The sequence below is a fragment of the Carettochelys insculpta genome, chromosome 4 (genome assembly GCF_033958435.1).
Source record: "Carettochelys insculpta isolate YL-2023 chromosome 4, ASM3395843v1, whole genome shotgun sequence".
Classification (NCBI taxonomy): domain Eukaryota; kingdom Metazoa; phylum Chordata; order Testudines; family Carettochelyidae; genus Carettochelys; species Carettochelys insculpta.
The window spans coordinates 112,674,428-112,694,392 of record NC_134140.1 but is presented as its reverse complement, the minus strand read 5'-3'; the positions used below and the strand labels follow the sequence as shown (position 1 = coordinate 112,694,392).

General features: G+C 42.1%; 1 protein-coding gene across 3 annotated transcripts in view; it reads right to left on the bottom strand.

The window, feature by feature from the left end:
* SLC39A8 (solute carrier family 39 member 8) overlaps positions 1 to 18,566 on the bottom strand; it is a 28,400-nt gene extending 9,834 nt beyond the window's left edge. The window contains exons 1-5 of one of the 3 annotated variants that reach the window (XM_074993504.1): positions 18,512 to 18,566; positions 17,907 to 18,286; positions 10,763 to 10,931; positions 2,487 to 2,656; positions 532 to 654 (exon numbers count right to left, since the gene is read on the bottom strand). In XM_074993504.1, coding sequence (XP_074849605.1) covers positions 532 to 654; positions 2,487 to 2,656; positions 10,763 to 10,931; positions 17,907 to 18,128 — 684 coding nt within the window. In that variant the 5' untranslated portion in view covers positions 18,129 to 18,286; positions 18,512 to 18,566. Of the gene's footprint in view, positions 1 to 531; positions 655 to 2,486; positions 2,657 to 10,762; positions 10,932 to 17,906; positions 18,434 to 18,511 lie in introns of those variants that run through there. The other 2 variants (XR_012645457.1, XM_074993505.1) reach the window with 2 other exon arrangements.
* Between the last annotated feature and the right edge of the window lie 1,399 nt (positions 18,567 to 19,965).

The following is a 19,965-nucleotide window of genomic DNA, read 5'->3' as shown; positions in this document are numbered from 1 at the left end:
AAGGATCCTGCACTGGAACAGGGAGACGATGTGGGATACTGGCAGTGAGGTTACTAGGCCATGAACCTTCATGGATGGGAGCATCTGGCTGTAGCTATTTCTCCTACTTATTCCCTACTGTATCTGCATGACTGCTTGAGGCAGAGATCTGGAATAGAATGCCCTCTATATATTTTCACCAGGCAAAACCAATTCAATTAGGCTTTACTCACAGAATTTGGTCACTGAGACCAAGAAGTGCTGGCCTACTGGAAGAGAAGATAGGAATTTTGTTTCTCAGTTTTCTATTCCCAGCTCTCCTTGTAATTATCTTTGACCTGTGAGCGAGGTTAAATTACTGAGCCTCTCTAAGCTTCAGTTTCACCAAGTATCTCAGAGGGGTATTTTAAGGCTGAGATCCTTGGCAAATAGTGTAAAATATAGTACAGTGACCAACCTGCCAAGACTCTAATACAGCTGTAACAGCTGTTTCAATCCAAGGCTCAATTTTGTGAAAATAAAACCATATGATACATCTGTTTCATTAGCTACCTGGCCATATGCCTTCAGTATCATTTTAAGAATCCTTTCCACAAAGAAGAGAATGTAGAATCCACCAAAGACAGCTACTGCTTTTTCAACATAGTTATCTGTTTTAGGATCAAATCCAAATGCCTAGAAGAGAATGCAACAGCAAACCACATTAGTCCACCTCAGGAAAAAAATACATTTGTTGTGCTGGATTCTGTGAAACACTGTGTGTCTACAATCACACACTAGTTTTAATGGGTCCTTAATTATTATTCAAACCTATACCTTTTAAGTTATGCAATCTATAGTTGGGCTGATGTATTAAAACAGTACAATTTCCAATCAGAGTGTAGAAGTAACTCACAAAATTCTCTCCATTTTTTTCAATAGGCTTAGTTCCCAGTTGGTAATATTTACAGTCATCGAACCATGACATACTTGGCAATTATTGTTTTTGTTTCTGACACTGCATGCATAGAAAATAAACCCCTCCTCTTCCTAACAGTAATACAGACATATAATAGCCATAGTTTAAAATGAAATAATGACAAGTCACTTTAATTACTAGATGAATATTATAGAATATTATAAGAACAAAATGCAAATGTGCAGAAAATATACCATGTCTGTTTCCCTAACCTCTTTCTACTACAGATAATTCAAATGTATTTTGCTACATGTGCCATTTTTATATTGGTTTGCCACTGCTTGATCTAAATTGACCCAAAGTAGTATTTGACAAAGAAATGGGTGTTTGTTTCCCTGACAGCTAAAATCCCCACTAAAACTGAGCCAGGAAGAAACTTCTGTTATTTAGAGGGGGATGGAAGGCAAGTTTGCTTGTGTGAGGATCTGTCTGGCTCCAGGCTTGAAGGGGATTTTACCCGAGTAAGGACAAAATAAGCAGAATTTGGCTATATAGAGCTACCTTAACCCTCAAAGATGCATGTACAGCTCTCATTGCCACCAGAAGAAATAGCATGCATTCTGAGGACCACATTCAGTTCTAAAACTTCAGCTTACCAAAGGTATCTGAAGTAAATGCAATAAAGTAAAAATTACCATGATAACTTTAATGCCTAAATTACTATTGTCAACAAGCTTATCAATTGCCTAGAAAAATAAGGCGCAAAGTCTGAGTTTCACTCCTAAGTCCATATGAACCCACTTTATATGAACAAAACACACTCTACTGCTACATGCACTTAGGTATCTGTACAAGGCACACATAAATGGATCTGTGCACTCAACAAAATATGTAGTGGGAAAATTTGAAAAAAAAAAGCCCAAAGGATGACATTGCACATTTTTAAAACTATTGTACAAAACCTTCCATTGCAGATTCTCTTTCCACTAATATTTATTTGATTATCTGAAATAAGAGCTGCAAGCCCTTTGATAAGTGACTGTAAAAGTTACCTGTTTTTTCCAGGGGATACCTCTTGGGTCTGAGCCTGCATACACTTACTAATTGGAGTAAACACATTGCTGTTTGTAGAACTGATTGCATTATTAACAATGTATAAGACGAGGTTCCATTATTCTTATTTCTTGCAATGTCACTACTACACAGTGAACTACAACAGATATTCCTAAGCCTTTTATCAGTATAGCCACAATACAATACAGACCTTGGTACAAATTGACCACTGTTATAACTTCATTAACTTCAGAGTTACAACAGTCATAACTTTGGACTAATGTATTTCCCCCTTTTACTAGTGGTGGATGTGTACAGTGGTCCTCAACCTCCTCCAAGCCATGCTCCCATTTTACAATAAAGAATAAGGGGGGTCCCCCACCTATGTAGCCTCTAAGACTGATAGTAGTGAATGCCCCTGAAATGTGTTCACATTTCCCCCATGGTCACAGCCCACATGTTGAGGACCCATGCTAGAGTACAATTCAAACATGACAACACTTTGGAACTGGGTAAGTGGCACACAGAGAATGAATGAATGAATACGCTTCCTTACCTCTGGAATGAGCTGGAAAATCGCATTGGAAAAAAGAGTGCCAATAGCCAAGCCCACAAAATAGGTTAAAATCTTGGGGAAATAGGGCTTCTTTAAAAGAGGAGTTAAAACCAATCCAAGGAGGGATGCCAGGTTAATGATAGTCACGGCCAGGAAGCCAAACCCCCAAACTGTGAATGAGAGCACAGCAGAAGCACCAAATGTTATAACATACATCGTATTTTAACAGATGAAGTGATATGAGTGTAAAAATTGGTTCACAAATCTTTTTGAACTACAGTTGATGTTAAACCTGATAAATACAGCAATCATAAATAAAGTGCAGTAACTTAAAAGGAGCTATCCTGAACCCACACAAACAAGGCCACCAAACTGCTGGAATAGAAAATTTAAACTACTCCTAAAATAGGTTCCATCAAATACTAAAATACTGTCTGTGTGTGAAACACTTTGGGCTCTATAAACCCATGTCATAAAAGTATACCCAGAAGAGGGAAATTTACATGGAGAACATTGTGTGGTTCATGGAGTGATGCTTCTGATGCATTATTCCCTCCTGAAAGGCAACGTGGCCTTACAGAATGGGAGAAATCTATATATTTCTGGGGAATTCGTGCAGCAGGACAGCCCTTCTCTTCTCCTCTACCACAGCACAGCATTCTTACTGCCATAAACTAATCCCACTTCAGGTAACAAGAGATAGTACCATATCTAGTGGCAGATTCTGTCCCATCAGCTATTTTGTGGATTTTTCTAGCAGAGATTCTCCCTCTCCGAAACCTTCAGTGCTATGTAAGAGAAGGCTACCGGGGCTCTCAAAACAAAAGTGCAACTACTTATATGAAAATGATAGGTGAAAAGCCAGCTAAATCTCAGATACTCTGCATCAGTAAGAAAGTGACATTAGCAGGTGGAAAAGCAGATGGCTCATAAGTGACAGAGAGAACTTCAAATATTTGCAGAAAGTAGCACTAGACTCCTGAAAAATGCAAAAATTGTGCAAGAGTAAAGGGAGAAGAGCTTTTAAAGACAAGTGTAGAATCAGGCTTTGGAAAATCCCAGTCTCATGCACCATGAGCATAACTCATACAGTAATATGGAGAAGAGATGCCATTGTTTGTAAAATGCTGTGCCATGAATGTTCCAGAATCAAGACAGTTGTTTGCATTGTATGGCACGTAAAATTGTCGAGATAGAGGTTAATCATCTGTGAGTATCAAAAAGTTTTGCTTGTAGACAAACTTGTCTCTGATCTCATCTTTACACAAATTCCATGGCATCACCACAATCAGTTTTCCACATAAATTGTTAGTTCTATCATAAAATCATCCACAAAGCAATAATCAAAGTCAATGTTATGTTGGAACATATGAGAGTAACTGGATAATTCAGAAAACTGCCAGATAAAAGTTGCTTTAAGTTCCTCTCTACACTGCTGGAGCAGTGCAAAGATGACTTAGCAAAGGCCAAGGGTGATGCCTCATTTTTCCCTGTTACACAGCAACAAACATACAAAATAGGGCTATCAGGCTATTAAAAAAATTAATCAGAACTTATCACAGTTTTAATCACACTGTTAAACAATAACACAGTACACTGCAAAAAAGATAGACAAGTTAAAGCATGAAAAGGCATACCAAAGTTGAGAGTATCAGGTGTATAAGTAATTTGCCTTGCGAATGCCTGTTCTCACTTTCACGTGACATAGTAAATAAGAAATGGACAGCATTATCTCCCATAAATGTAAACAAACGTGTTTGTCTTAGCAATTGACTGAAACAGTGCTGAGCAGATTTGTAGGCGCTAAGGTTGAACTTTTATGATAAAGTTGCAGTACTGTTGCTTGTGTGAGATGAACTGAAAAAATACTTCTTTTGGTCATCTTTTTTTACAGTGCAAATATTTGTAATCAAAAATAAAGTGAGCCCTGTACACTTTAAATATTTTGGATATTTTTTTCAACATTTTCAAATATATTGATTTCATTTATGACACAGAATACATTTTACATTGGCGTTCCATTATTGTTTAACAATACAATCAAAATTACAATTAATCATGATTAATTTTTTAATCTAATTAATTTGTTTGGAGTTAATCACTTAAATTAAATGATATTAGTTGACAGCATAAATACAGAGCCAAATGCCTCACTGCAATGGAGTTGTACCAGGTTGAATTGAGTTTATTTTGCCTGTGTGGTGTCAGTGTTACGATTTTCACATGAAAAGGAATGTACATGATATTATGAGAGGAAAGTGAAACCTTGTACAAACATTTTAAAAGCCTAAACCAATATTAACTAAAGCTTTGATTTTTAGCTGTACTAACAATAAATAAATCAACATTTGGGTTCTTTAGTTACCAAAATCCACACAACTTTGTTTTTATCATTTAGGGTCACCATAAACCTGTATCTTTTAATTTTGTGTACTGTCAGCTTCTCTCCATTACCCTGTGCAGTACAAATATTTTAAAACAGATTTAAAAACAAACAAACAAAGTAAACCTATTTGCAAATTTCAAAGAAACTATGTCAAGAAAACCAACAACTTGATGAAGACATATTAAATTGGGATAAACATTTTTAAATTATGATTGTTTTTAATTTAATACTATCCATTTTGACCACAGAAAGAGGATACAATCTAATATCCATATCTATATGTGGAAGAATAGGGACAACAGAAAAATTGGGGTCAGGAAATATTATAAGAAAATTAAGTTAATGCAGATTGCTAGGAATGTGCTGATTAAAAATTAATTTATATTATTTTTGCTGTGTTCATCTGTTTGTCTGTCCGGGCAAGGTTCTACCATATTCCACCCCACCCCCGCATGTGCCAGCCCCACCCATCCCCCGATCAGCACGGGACCTGATCTCTAGAACTTTCTTCCAGCCCAATTTCCACTTGCAAGTAGAGCTGCAACTGGGCTTCTAGTTCTCCAGTAAAAATGATCATGCATTCATAATGAGACTCTTACTTTCACAGAATAACTGAATTTACTAGTGTGTACAGTCCTGGTGTGGCCATGCTGGTCCCAGGATATTCGAGAGACAAGATGGGTGAGATAATACTTTATTGCAGTGTTTCCCAAATGCGTCCACGGAACACATTTGGGCTTGGAATATATTGACGGAACACATACATGCTGGTTTGGGGAGTAGGGGAAGGGGAGTGCATACTGAAAAATTGCATCATGTAAAAGTAGATTTAAAAGAAAGTAGATTTAAAAGAATTCAGTTTTTTAGATGTCTTATTTTACAAAGAACAAAAAACAAGAGAAAATCATCTGAATGAACAGCTAATGCCCTTCTGATAGGAGAATGGCTAGCAACCCTATAACAAAGTATAAAAATTGAAAATTAAGTACAAATACAAAACAAAACATCAATAAAAGAGAGCCAAAAGAAGGATGTTAGTGTCGTTCTTTCGTACAAAAATAAGACAGCATTGTTCCAAAACGGTCTGTCCTTCCTTAAAGCTTACAAAACGTTTTAGGAGAAAGAAATGCTAAACAAATTAGGTGTGGAAGAAATATTTTTAAAATTTGTATTTTTATGAAATTGTTATATTTACAGAAAACTACTGGAAAATAAGGAACATTTAACAGTTATTTTAATTGAAAGAGTGTTTTTGCATCTTTAGATAACAAATCTGCTTAATATTAGGAACAATGCTAGAGAGTTGGATCCTCATATCAGGTGCAGTGTCATGTGACTTCTCTGAACATGACTCTTGCTGAAACAATCCAAACTGACTGTTTCAGCACAAGTCACATAATAACTATATTATTATAAATGCATTATAAATATTAATATACTACAATCTAAATGCCATTCAAATGTCTTAGTATTTTTGAGACACACATAATTGCATATTGAATATTTCAGAAGAAAAATATTGCTAGCATCGAAATTTTTTCATGAAATTTTACATCACATGGAACACCAGTGTTCCACAGAACACAGTTTGGGAAATGCTGTTTTATTGGACTATGCTCTGGCTAGCATAGTGAACACATTTCAAGGGACTACTTTTTCCTCTCCAATAGACCGTCTGTTTTACCTTGTATTTGGCTGTAACACAATAAACTAGTTTCCAAAACCTGAAGATGAGCTCAAAAGCTTGTCTCTTTCGCCAACAGAAATTAATTAAAAGGGAGCACTTTCACTAGCCATTTTGCTATGTTACAGGGTACAGTTTTGGAACTTAAATTCATCTAACAAAAAGCAGGTCTTATCTAACTTCAGTAGTGTGTCAACGTATGTATAATTTTGCACATAATTTAACAAGGGGGCATGTTTGTATGATTCCTGGAATGTATTTAATGAATGCTCTGCATGTTTGAAAAGGCTAATTCTTATCTGTGGTAATCTGAAGAAGCAAGGGAGAGGACTACATCTGATGCTTTATGTTTCCCTTGGACAGAGAGAGAGAGAGCCTCAGAGCATTACCAGTTGGCTGCAACAGTTCTGCAGTTCTCCCCCCGCTACTCCTCAAAGAGCAAAAATATTTACCCACAGTGCATTATCAAATATAGCTATACATGCAGTATTACTTAGCAAGCATACAACCTATACAGAAATAGATTTTCTCTCTTTCTCAGGGAGCAAGCTGCTGCTCCTATCTTGTCACTAGGCACTGCTGATTAGCAGGCAGAGTAGAAGAAAAAAAAGGAGGTTAATTATCGGTCAAGCTTTAAATGTACAAGCTACATAACCCACACAGAAAAATAATAAACTTTTTCTGCTCTCTGTCTAGATACTTAAATGGCCCTTATCAGGCTATCCTAGATCCTACTCTCTGGCATATAGTTTTTTATTTATTATTTTTGTTCTTGTTATTAAACAATGCAATTCAGTAACATTGTCTAACAGTCACCAAAAGAATTAACATATTGCAAGTACAGAAGACAACCTTTATTCAGACTCTGACAAGCAGGAATCCAATATAACTGTGATTGCATATTTATATTTACCTCTGCCCTTGGTCACAGTAGAAGAAAAAATTATTTGGTTGTTATTTCAATAATGCCACTGTTTTATGGATGTATTTTGTTGATCTGAATTATAATTTGTTCCATCCTTTTGTGCGTTAATTATTTATATTATGGTAGCATCTAGAAAACCTGACCAAGGTTCCATTGTGCTAGTCATTCTACAAAAATAGTTGCAGCCTCACAATCTAGATTTATAAAAGGCAACAGATTTACTTTTTAAGTGAGTGTTAAAAATTAATATCCTTTCCAGAGGAAATTGAAACTTGTTTTGTAAACTGTATTATAACCAAAACAATCATGCTAAATGGAGACGACAGATTTAATGAAGTTCTAAGCATCATTAATCAATGTTCATTTTATGTATTTACTTATATAGCACCCTTGAGAAGCACATGTAATTCAGAATTACCTATATTTAATAGTGTATATTAAAATTAATAAAAACTGTTGTTGGCCTATTGATAAACAGTATCCCTGGCTTCATCAAGCATTCCTTGCATGCTGAGTGCACCCAATGAGCTCCCTGGATGTTTTGAATATGCAGAGAATGCCAGTTCAGACCTCATGTGGGGCTTACAAAAGAACATCTGGGGAGAAAAGATACATTTCAGGAAAAACTAACATGCAAAATTTTATTCAAAAGGTAATGAAAATCTGAAAATATGTACAATTCTGGAAAAGTTAGTTTTGGGTGTCACCAGGTGAGCAGGGGTGAAGTGGACGCAAAAAGCCCCATTGCATTATTGTTCACTGTTCTATGCAGTAAGAAAAATAAATGAAAAGAGTAAGATAGAAATCAGCAACAGAACATAAAGGAACACTATCAGTGTGAGTGAGAGCTCAGAGATGCCATGCTTCTATCAAGAAGAGACCGAAGAAAAAGAAAAGTGAGTAAATATTCCCACAGGTAGAAAAAAGAGCCTACAACCTGGCAAATTCTTATGGAAAAGTCTTCCAACATGGAATTTGTGCATTCTATTAAAAAATCTTCACAGAAGTTCCCAGTATGATTTAGTACATTGTTTCTCAACCAGAGGTTTGAGAGTCCTGTGGGACCATGAGCAGGTTTTAGGCGGTATGCCAAACAGGATCCATGTTAAACTTGTGACGGTCCAGGGCAGAAAGCCTAGGCCCTGCTGTGCAGTGATGAACCTCAGGGACATGACCCCATGGCAACCAAGTCTGAAGGAGAACACTAAGGGCTTATCTGAACTACCATGGAAGATCGACTCGCTCAGCATCAGTCTTCCAAGGTTTCATTTTGCACATCTAGTCTGGACGTGCAAAATCGAGCTCTCAGGGGTTGCAGTCGACCCCTGTACGCCTCACAAGACATGAGCAGTAAGGGAGGTCAAAAGAAGAAACTCTCCCATCGACCTTCCCCTGTACAGACAGGTTAGCCGAGTGAAGACATGTTGATTTTAGCTATGCAACTGGCGTAGCTAGAATTGCCTATCTGACATCAACTTTCTTAGCCTACTATAGACACAGCCTAAGCAACTTAGCTTTCTGGGGTACCCTACATCATGGAGCTCTGGGCATCTGCCCTGCTTGCTACTGCTTAATGCTGGCCCTGGCTTCTCTATGCAGAAAACCAATTGCTGAAGAACAGGTGGGCTATGGAATTTCTCACATGTTGGCGGGAGGGGGCACAGAAAGAAAAGAGGCTGAGAACCCCTATTGTTGTGGGCAGCACTGAATAACGGCAGCTTTTAAGATTGTGAGACACCACTGTGTGTATGGACTCAGATGTTTAGTTCACAGGTTTAATAACAGAAATACAGGAAAGGTCTCTCCCAAAGCACAAAAGAGAACAACCTCGAAAGTAGCATTGCTCAAAGCATGCTCTGCAGACGGACCATCTTGCAAGTGGGCTTGGGGCTCACCTTGCCTGCTGCAGCCCCACATCCCTTGCACCAGCGTGTGGCCCCTAACTGATTTTTGTCTGGGTCAGTGCCTCCCCTCCCGCGTCCAACAAAAGGTTCCCCACTTCTGCCCTAAATAAAGGCAATGTTGAAACCTCTTGTTCTGGACATAAATGAATATTTTATTTTAAGTGACCTATTTTGTTATAGCTGCCTGTTTCCATTTTTATGCTCTGATAGCTTAATAGGAATAATTCTATACTTAGAGTATTTAAAGATAAGAGAATGCATTTTGTCGTCATAGATGGTTGGCTGGTGATCCATAGAAAGGGTTGCTTTGAGCAGGGTGGGCTGCAGGCTAAAATGATGGAGAACCACTGTGCTAAAGGAAACCTCTAATAAAATGGGCAGCCTGCTCCTGGGCAAGAGATATGGCTGTTATACCCAGGAGCAACTGTTGCAGCAAGCACATAACAAAATTACAAAACCAGAAATATAAACAAAAGTTGGGGCTCCTTTACCCTTATACCTAGAAACAAACAGTGATAGTTATAAAGTCTGAAAACCAGAGTTAGCTAAAGGGTGGCTCAGGAGCCAAATAAAACTCCCATGGTGATGTCTCTCAGGTGACCTCAGACTTAGTATGAAAGCATGGCACACGCAGTCTGCTGGTGTCAGCATGCAGTGCTCTGTCTTAAGCCAAGAAAACCAAAACACCTGTTGGGAAATGCAGTTTCCAACATTAAGGCTGCAATCTGTTCTACGCCTTACCAATTAGATCCAGACTTGGGACTCCTGGCAAGTTGTTGGTGTGGACCTTATCAAAACAAAGTACAGGTTGCACCTCCACAGTCCAACACCATCCCAAACAAGAGAATTTGCCAGACCAGGGGAGAATTCTTTCCACTGGCCCCCAACTGCCTGCTGGATTCCTTGCCCAGCTGCTGCCAGCGTCGTGGATGGCTCAGGAATGGAAAAAGGACATAAAATTTCCATGGGCTGGACACCCACTGACTGCCCAAAAAAATTGCTTCATTTCCCTGATCCCATGTGCAAATGACAAGTCAAATATTAACTCCTGTCAGTCTTAATGGAAGTTGCTCATCTAAAATGCAACATATATAATATTCATCCTGTAGAGTAGAATCTCTCCTTGCAGTCACTAAGGCCACTTTCTGCTTCAGAGGGTAGTTATCAGTGAAACTGCACTTATGCATCAAGTGCATAAGCCAGAGATGATTGGGACAAAACTTTCCCCTACATGTAAGTTGTTTCGTAATTCCCATGGCAGCAGGGTTTATTGCAGCTTCCTCTGATTGCATCCATAGATTAAGCAGAAACCAATTAACACATTCATCTCAGCAAATTCAACTACTGTTCCATTACAAATCACAGAATATTAGCTACCTTCTGAAGGAGATGGTTTAGATCCACTCTTGTGCTTTGACGAGCTATCACAAGGGTGGAAAATCAGCTGTTGTAGGACAGCTGGACATATTGCAGAGAAGCTGGAGTTTGTTATCTGGCTGGTGTTCGGCAATCCATGAAATGAAAGGATGTCCTCACCAGACATGCACTGAGAAAAAATGAATGAAGATAATTTCATGTCAGTTTAATAAAGATGTGTGAAATAAGAGGAGTAAGTGCTACATTAAAAACATTAGTGTTATACAATGAAAATACAGGACAGGATTTTCAAAGTAGCATATTTTGCATGTTTATATTTGTTCACAGAAACATCATTGAAAAACCTCCCTTGGTATCGGCGAAGTCACCTAACTGACTTGGGAGCACAACTTTCTTTATATGTCAAGGAAACTTGTTTTTAAGTCCCTTAGGTGCTTTTGAAAAATCTTGATCTCTGTGTATTTATGACCAGATAGCTCACTGAAAATATTGGCTCATAGTATATTAACCAGTCTAACAACTAAATTATTAAATCTAATTTTGGACGCCATTAAAATAGCATAACATGTCAGCAAATGATAGTCACTACAGCAATTATTATTCATGTAAATAACTACTCCAACCACATGCTGTGTTGTTTGTCTTGGTAAACTTGAATTCATCTGCCCCAAGCGGTCCTACTATAGTTTCCAATTTTTTTTTATCCATTTCATGGCACTGACTATTATAGCACAAATCAGAATACATTTGCTTAAAAAAAATCCACTCAGATAAGTGGCTCATATGCATTAGCCCCGTAGCTTAGGACAAGCCAGTAGTTCCTTCTACACCAGCATGAATATATTTTGCTTTAGTACATCAATCCAGGAATTCTTTTCAACATCCAGCTAATAAACGCAAATCTTGATGTAAGTTGTGCAGCTGTGTAATGATTTGTTTCACAGTACACATATAATGTAGCAATCCTTTATAGTCACACATTTTTTTCGATAATCCCAATCCCTGAAATAGTTTTGTGTATCTAGAAGAAACAAAAAATGTTGCATACCAAGGACCAGTCCTAAGACATGTGAATGAAAGTGTTCTTTCTATACAAGACATTGCATAAAAGTCAACCTAGGGTTGTGGAATTATAGAATCAGTATAATCAGTGTGATTATAAAAAGAAGGTTTAGGGGCATTTTAGAAAATATAAATTAAAGAGCACATTCCTGCTCCTGTCAGACAATTTTATTTAATTCTGTGATCAAACCACAACAGCTATAGAATGAAATAGCAAGTCTTCAAGTAACATGGCACTGCTAGGGTAACTTAAGATGAAGGGCCAGATTTTCTGCTGGGGCAAATTTGGAGACAGTCCCAATCATTTACTTCAGTAACACTGCATTTATTTACACTAGCAAGGCTTTGGGCAAATAGTATTCAAAGGATGAAAGACTTGTATAGATAATTTGAACTTGCAACATGGAGCCCACAGAACAAATTCAGTCCTGTGAAATTCTAAATCTTCATCCCTGGCTCTGAACTCCTCTGCCCAAGATGGATTGTACTGACTGCTTCTGGTTGCAGGCTGACAAGTCTGTTCTAACCTGTGTAGCTGTCGATTAATAACCTTTCTGTTTTACCTGATGGCTGAGAGTCACATCTGACTGAGGACGGGGGTGCAGGGCCTGCTGACCCTGTGACACTCTCCCCCAACCTAAGCCCACCGCCGCCAAAGATGGGCAGGTTGTGATAGGGTGATACCTGTAAAAAATTAAAGATACTTTCACCCCTGCTTTTGAGCAGACTATGATAGAAAGGCTGGCTGAATAGGTTAAGAAAAGGTTCTGTCTATTTGCTGGGTCTGTAACAGTTCAATCCATCACAAAAGTACTTCATGTTTAGTTTCTTTTGAGTTTTATTCCAAAAATTTAAAAGCTAAATAAGCTAGCTAGACGTTGTGCCTTATTTTTCTGCCCCATTCAAACTGAAATTGAAGTTACAGCTGAACTGACAATCAAAATTACCATCCTTCTGATATTTTGAAATTTTGGTTCCAGCATGAATATGGAAATTTCAATTTATTCACTATGTTGAACCTTTTCATAAATCCCAATCAATGTTTTTAAATGCCAAAATACAACGGCACTCCTGACGCAAGGAGTTTTATTGAAGATTGTTGAACCAAATCATGTCTTTTCTACTCAGTTCAATGTTAAAATCCACTTCAGTGGAAAACTACAGGAGGGGCTCAAGATTCACAAGGGTTCCGTGTTGAGAACCCTTGAGAATGTTGAATTTTGCGAATAGGATGGGCAGCTCTGGGCAGCAGCGGGAGGAGGCGGAGACCAGCGGCAGAGCCATGGGGAGCCAGGGAAGCGGTGCCTGCTGCTGGTGCTCTCGCCTCAGGGAAGTGGCAGCTGCCGCCAGCACTCCTGGCCCCGGAGCCTCAGGGAAGAGAGGCCACTCACGAATAATTGCATTTGCAAATGTGGCCCTGGCTGTACTAAAGTGTTCTCACTAAAGTCCTTGTGTGTGCATTCTTTGGGCCAAATGTCTCTCTTACAGGAAGACCCTTCTGTGACTTTCCCACATACCTGTTTTGAAACTAAAGCTGTTCCTTCCCACTACGCATACACATGTGTATTAAACATAAACAAACTCGTTCCTGTTTTACCTAACTCTGGGTCTGCAATGTGTCTCTTTTTATTTATTTATTTATTTATTTTTGGTGGGGAGTATGGCCTATGATTCTAGTCTTTCTTAGTGCAAAGAAAATATTTTGTAAGTGAACCTAATACAGAGTTGACCTTCTGAATCTGAAGTCAGCAGAGACGATGCCTGGAGGGTGCACAGGGAGTCACATGCACCCCCTGCATCGGAGCCCAGCTGCATTCACCGTCAGTGCTACAGCTAAGAAGCTTACACTACTCTCAAGCTGCATCGCTCTGGGGAGGGGGTGGGGACTGTCCTGCACTCACCTGAAGTGACACAGCACTTCCACAGGAACAAGCAGGCAGGGCAGAGCAGGGGCAGGGAGAGGGTAGGGCATGGATAGGGGGCCTCTGGCTGGTGCCCTCCCTGGAATCCCCATACTAGACGCACTACAGAGGATTGCACCCCCATTCACTTCCATAGTCTGTTAGCTATAACTAACCCCAGGGGTGCCGCTGGAGAGCAGAACCCGCCCACCATTTGCTCCTGTCGCACATCCTACCCACAGGTGCAGCCCTTAAGTGCTGCACATCCTGAGTGTGGAATGTGAGTGGTGCAGAGACGGGCAGCTCTCAGCGTGTCTCTCTGGAGCTAGAGGTCAATATATAAACAGAGTTGGATGATCATGATAAGAAACAGCCGGTAATTAAAACAAGGATCTGAATATTAAGTGGAAAACAGGTGGTCAGGAAAGATGAAGAAAGAGTGAGAGTCAGATGAGAGAGAGTACTTGGCCCCCAGTAGGTGGCAGGTTCTTCCCCATGCTGAGTTGTTAAGCAGTGATTGCTGGGTGATTTGACATTTTAACTGAATACCATACTGTTGTGTCTTTTTTGTTCCAAATTTGAGACTAGAAAAGAATAAGAAAGTGTCATATGAGTATCAAATATGTTTATGCCCTATATTTTCAGGGCTTCAGCTGTACCCAGATCAGTTCCAGCACAAAGAACAAAAATTGCATCCATGTCATACTGACAATGAGGAGAGATTCAGGTGTCAACCAGTTGATTAGCAGAACACCTACAGCCACCCATAGCGAGCAGCATGTGTTTCTAACGGTGAGGCACATCCACATGTACCTCAGTGCACCTAACAATATTAATTCTGTCCATGAATGGAAAAAATTAGAGGGAACACTGTAAGACACGATAATTATTGTTTTCCTTAAGTTAAGTTGATGTGTGAAGATTTAAGCCTTTAGGCTTAAAGAACAAGTAAGTTTCTAGCCTTCATGGATGTGAAGAACACTTCAAAATGTTACACGCACACGCTTCAAAATGTTACACCCCCACACACACACATATCCCAAGGGTTCAAAATACAGAAGGCAACTAAAAAGAATACCAAATCTCTTATTTTTACATAATCATGATTTTTGATGAACAGGACTCAAGCTTTTCTAAATATCTGAGGTTAGCAATACTGTTAAAGTGACTTGAAAGTGTCAGTTTCACTCCCATTTAAAGTCAATGTCTAGTCTACTGTTTGCAGTACTAGCAGATTTACCGAGGGCTGCATAGAATTTTAACTGAAGTAATTTTCTGAAAATAGGTGAGAAACGTACATGCTTTTTTCCAATAAGAGTACTTTCCAAAACTGAAGAGAAATGAAGGCTGGAGTGAGTGTTCAGGGGTGAGGAGGCAGTGGGTGGCTTAGGACGGAGGGCTGGTGGGACCTCGGGGCGGGGGCCATGCAGAAGTTAGTGCAGGGGTCTCAGGACAGGGAGCTGGTAGGTGATCACCAGGGCCACCCTGGTAATCAACAGTGAGAGTGGCAAGTATCAGAGTGGCAGGAGCTCCTCCCAGAAGTTAGGGCAGCTCTCCCCAGCCAGCAGCTCCTCCTTGCACTGGTCGGGGAGAAGGAGTGCTTTGGGGGCTAGCCCCAGCCTCCAGTGGCCCCCTCCATCATGCAGACTCTTTGGTGAAGGGCTTCAGGGTTTGCTCCCCATCTCTCATGTCCCCTGCAGCCTATAGGCTGTCTGAGGAATGGGGGACCAGGATCTTGCGGCTGCCCCTCCCTCCTGCAGACCCCTCCCACAGCCTGTAGATTGTTGAACTGGGAACAAGACACTTCAGTGGCCCCCATTCTACCTGCAAGCTGTGCGGGGAGGCTCTTGGAGCTGCCTCCAGCTGCTCCCCAACACCTACAGACTGTCTGGGGAGGGGCCAGGCTCCAAGAGCTGCCCTCAGTGACCTAAGGCTGTCTGTCGTGGGGAAGCCAGGCTGTGGTGGGCTGCGCCCCTCCAGCAGCCTCCCACAGAATGTGGGCTCTTTGAGGGGGGCCAGACTGTGGGGGGCTGTTCCCCATCCTCTTTGGCCCCACAAGATTTGCAGGCTGTCCTGGAGGGGCAGCTTTGGTGGGATGCCCACTCCTGCTCCAGCTGCCTGTGGTGGTCTGCAAGCTATCTGGGGGCTGCCCCCTCCAACTGCCCCCCATGGCCTTCAAGCTGTCTGGGTGCTGCCCCCCTCCAACAGCCCCTTATGCGGCCTGCAGGCTCTGGGTTTGGGGCTGGGGATCTACGTATCTGGTCTTTGTGGCAGGCAAGATGGTGGAGCCCCAGGGCTGCTGACCTCTGTTTTGGTACTGCAGCTGCCCTCAAGGGCCACTCAGAGTATCACATGCCTCCTGTCTATTACATTGTTTTTAAAGGGTCTAATTGCAAAGTAAGCATCTGCTCAAGATAAGTAAGGATGGCAGAACTGTACCCTTTATAAACTGCAGCTTATAAGCAGATATAAGATGCATACACCCCAGGGATTTTTTATTTTTATATACTTACATCTAACTCTTGATGCAGTTTGGTACATGCAGTAAGCAAAAGATCTGCTCTTTGGAAGAACATTTATAAGGCATCCCTGGTGGGGATGACACGACTGTATCCAGAAAGGGATTATACTCCAGATACCATAAAAGCTATCCTAATCCTACCTTCAGGTTTATGGCAGCTTTATAAGAAAGGGTTCTTGACAACCCTCCAGATCCCCCCCTCACCACTTTCATTAAAAACATACTATTCTGAGATAAATGTCTCATGTTTAATTATGGAAAATTGGAATTAAGTTGATTTAAAGATCACACTAAGTTCAAGGAAGAAGAGATATGAACTGCACAGACCACCACAAAGGCCCCTATAGCATCTAACCAAAATTGTAACATATTTATTATGTCATGTGTATAAACCAGAGGCGGAAAAAGTACTCAAAAAGTTACTTGAGTAAAAGTGCAGCTGTTTTCACTTCTGGATACTTGAGTGCAGTATAGACCTGAAATTTGTATGTGTGTACTTTTACTCAAAAAGTTTTCCAGCAGGACACCAGTAACTTGCACTTGACTACATCCCCACCCAGCAGCTGCACTCAAGTAACTTTTGGGGTCCTTTTTCCACCTCTGGTATAAACTACTAAGTTCCACTCTAATAAGAAAAGCTCTGAAGAAACCAGAAAAAGGGTCTTTATACAGTGGAACTTTTTATTAAAATAGTAATTGTTTTCACATGACACCTTCACTGTAGGCCAATTCCTGCTTTTCTATTTAAGCAGGTTGCTAGGATTTCACCCTAAAAACATCCATTAACTTTTGTCTGTTGCACTGCCGCTAATAACCAGGAAGCTTTCCTGCTTCAGGACGAAGTAAGCCACTTCAGGATTTGAGCCTATACACAGAAATTCACTGATAATAATCAAGGTTTCAGTTCTTCACTATAAACAATTTCATTTTAATCTGGTTCCACTGTATAACTTTTGTAAGTACGCTGCATGAAGTATAGGTCAAATAGTGCAACAAACGTTTGGTTTGTCTTTCCCTCACATCAAAGTGCAGAATATATATGCCAACACAATATGGTGGGAAAATGCAGCTGTGATAGGCTTCAGATAAATAAAACAATGTAGCCTACTGAAGAATTTGCAGCAATTAGTTTCCAAGACATGGCTAAATAAGTTGATTTTATGGATCTTCCTTTATTAACTTATAACAAAAATTAAAAAAATTTTAAATAAAAATCTATTCCAAATTAAATTGACCTTTTTGGAAGGTATCTTATGCACACCTGTGATACATAAAAAGAACACTTACTGTATACTTCTCTATTAATTGTTCACAGGGCACTTTATAAGCCATCTAGACATTAGTATTGAAATCTCTTGCTGAATCTTACACACTCTCTTTCCGCACTGGGCTCTTAGCTGGACAACTTAGCATGTGCTAGGCAGGGACTTCACATTTTCCAGCCCTGGGCTCCCCCAGCTCGAGGAACCTGAGGTTAGTCACACCACCAAGGTTTGGATGGTGTTTTGCTTTACTTTGTCCAACTCCGGGATCTACTTGCAAAACTATGAAGTGGGTGGCACGGGGCTGGTGTGCCAGGCAGCATCACCCCCCGCCACTCCTCTGCCCGGGGGACTCTGTCTGGTCTCCCGCCCCTGCCGGGCTCAGGCAGCAGCCCTACCTCGTTGTGGTGCAGCAGGGGGAGCTGTCCCAGCAGCGCTGCCCCCTGGTGCCGCGCGGCTCCCAGCGTCTGCAGCAGGTGCGTGAGCTGGGCGGCCGACAGGCTGCGGTTCTCCCCGAACAGGCTCAGCACGTCCTCGACGAAGCCCTCCGCGGCCAGGGCCAGCGGGCTGAAGGCGGCGGCCGCGGCCAGCTCTAGAGCGACCGCTGCCACTCCCGGCATCTCAGCGCCCCGGCTCGGCGCTGCTCGCCGCGTGGCCACGGGCTGCGCTGTCCGCCCGCGCCTCTCTGCGTCCCACCGGGCGCGGGAGGGAGGCGGGAACCGGCCGGCCGGCGGCGCCCCAGCGATGCCGACTGCGCCCCGGCTCCTCCTCCGCGCGCCTGCAAAAGAGCACCAGAGACAGGGCGACCAGTCCGAGCCTGCGCGCAGCCCCCCTCCGCCGCGGCCCCAGCGGTCACCCTCTGCCGCCCGCCCGCACTGGACCCCGGGCAGGCTCGGCTGCAGACCCGCGCGGCTTGGGTACAAGCTGCTTCCGCCCCCCCGAGCGCGCCGGGGAAGAGTTTTAGCCGCCCCTAAATGGTCCCTGCCCCGACCACCGCCCTCACCTGCTCGCTCGGCCCCCTTAGCGCCTGCCCCGGCCTGCCGGGAAAGCCCCGAGGCGGGGAGGGGCACGTGTGGCAGTCCCGGCACACCGGGGAAAGACTTTGAGCTCTCACCTCCTCCAGGCAGAGCCGCTGACGTGACTCGGGTTAGACAGTAACCCCTGTTCCCTGCCGAAGCGCTCCCACGTGCTGCGCGGCAACGCGTGCCTGACCCTTGGCCCGGGTTGGGCCGGCGAGGGGAGCGGAGCCAGTTCTCCCGGGCCAGGTCTCCAGCCGTGTCTCTCTCCCACACAGCTGACCAGGGCGGTTGGCGCCAGGGCTGAGGTTAGAGATGGAGGAGGACACGCCACAGCCGGTAAAGCCAATGGGGTGTAGAGGGGTGATTGCACAGCCCGTGAGTTATGTGCCTGAGCCCTACCCAACATCTTCCCTTCTCACAGATGGTTGTTAATATCTATTAGCTTCACAGCTGGCTTTTAATTCAAGGGGGGAACTCCTTGCACTTCAGTTACTCTTGTTTAAGCAGCAGTTTGTTGATGGAGCGGTGGACTGCCCAACACAAACTAGTATTGTAAGGGCTAGATCAGTGTTTCTCAGCCTTGTTATTAAAAAGTACCCCTTTTAAAAAGTGTAAGTACTCCCTGACTTCTCTTGCATACCCCTAAAGGGTAGGTGTACACACCTACCACCCGTTGAGAAACATGTCCTGAAGTAATCTGAGGTCTTGGAACAAGTGCCATTCAACCTTTCCAGATTACTGTACCCTCTTCAGCAGTCAGATTTTGTTTTGTATATAACCAAGTTACCCCTCACTTAAAAACTACTTACTGACAGAAACATGCAAAAATATCACAGATGACTCCTACTGAAAACTTCTACGATCTTATTGTCAAACAGAAATACAGCAGGATCTCAACATTTGCACGGGTTCCATGTTGAGAACCCTCACAAATGTTGAATTTCACCAATGCTGTACGGCAGCTGCTCCTGCCTGGAGCCCATCTGCTGGAGCTCCTGCCCAGGGAAGCAGCGGTTGCTGGCACAGCTGCCTGGATCCCTGGGAAGTGGCAGCCGCTGATGCTCTCCGCCCCGGAGCACTGGGAAGCGGTGGCTGCCAGCGCTGTGTGCCCCGGGGAAGCAGCCACTTGCAAATAATTGAATTTGCGAACCTTAGGTTCACAAATGTTGAGACCCTACTGTATTGTACTTACATTTCACAATAAGGCATATGAAGCAGTGGAAACACGTCATTGAATGAACTTTTAGATTGTACTGACTTTACTAGTGCTTTTTATGTACCCTGTCTTAAAACTAGGCAAATATCTAGATGAATTGATGTACCTCATGGAATATCTTAGTGTACCGCCACGGGTACACATTCCCCTGGTTGAGAAACAATGGGCTAGACTGTGTCACAGTGACTCAACCCAACAAAATGGGCCTGGTTGTTATAGGCC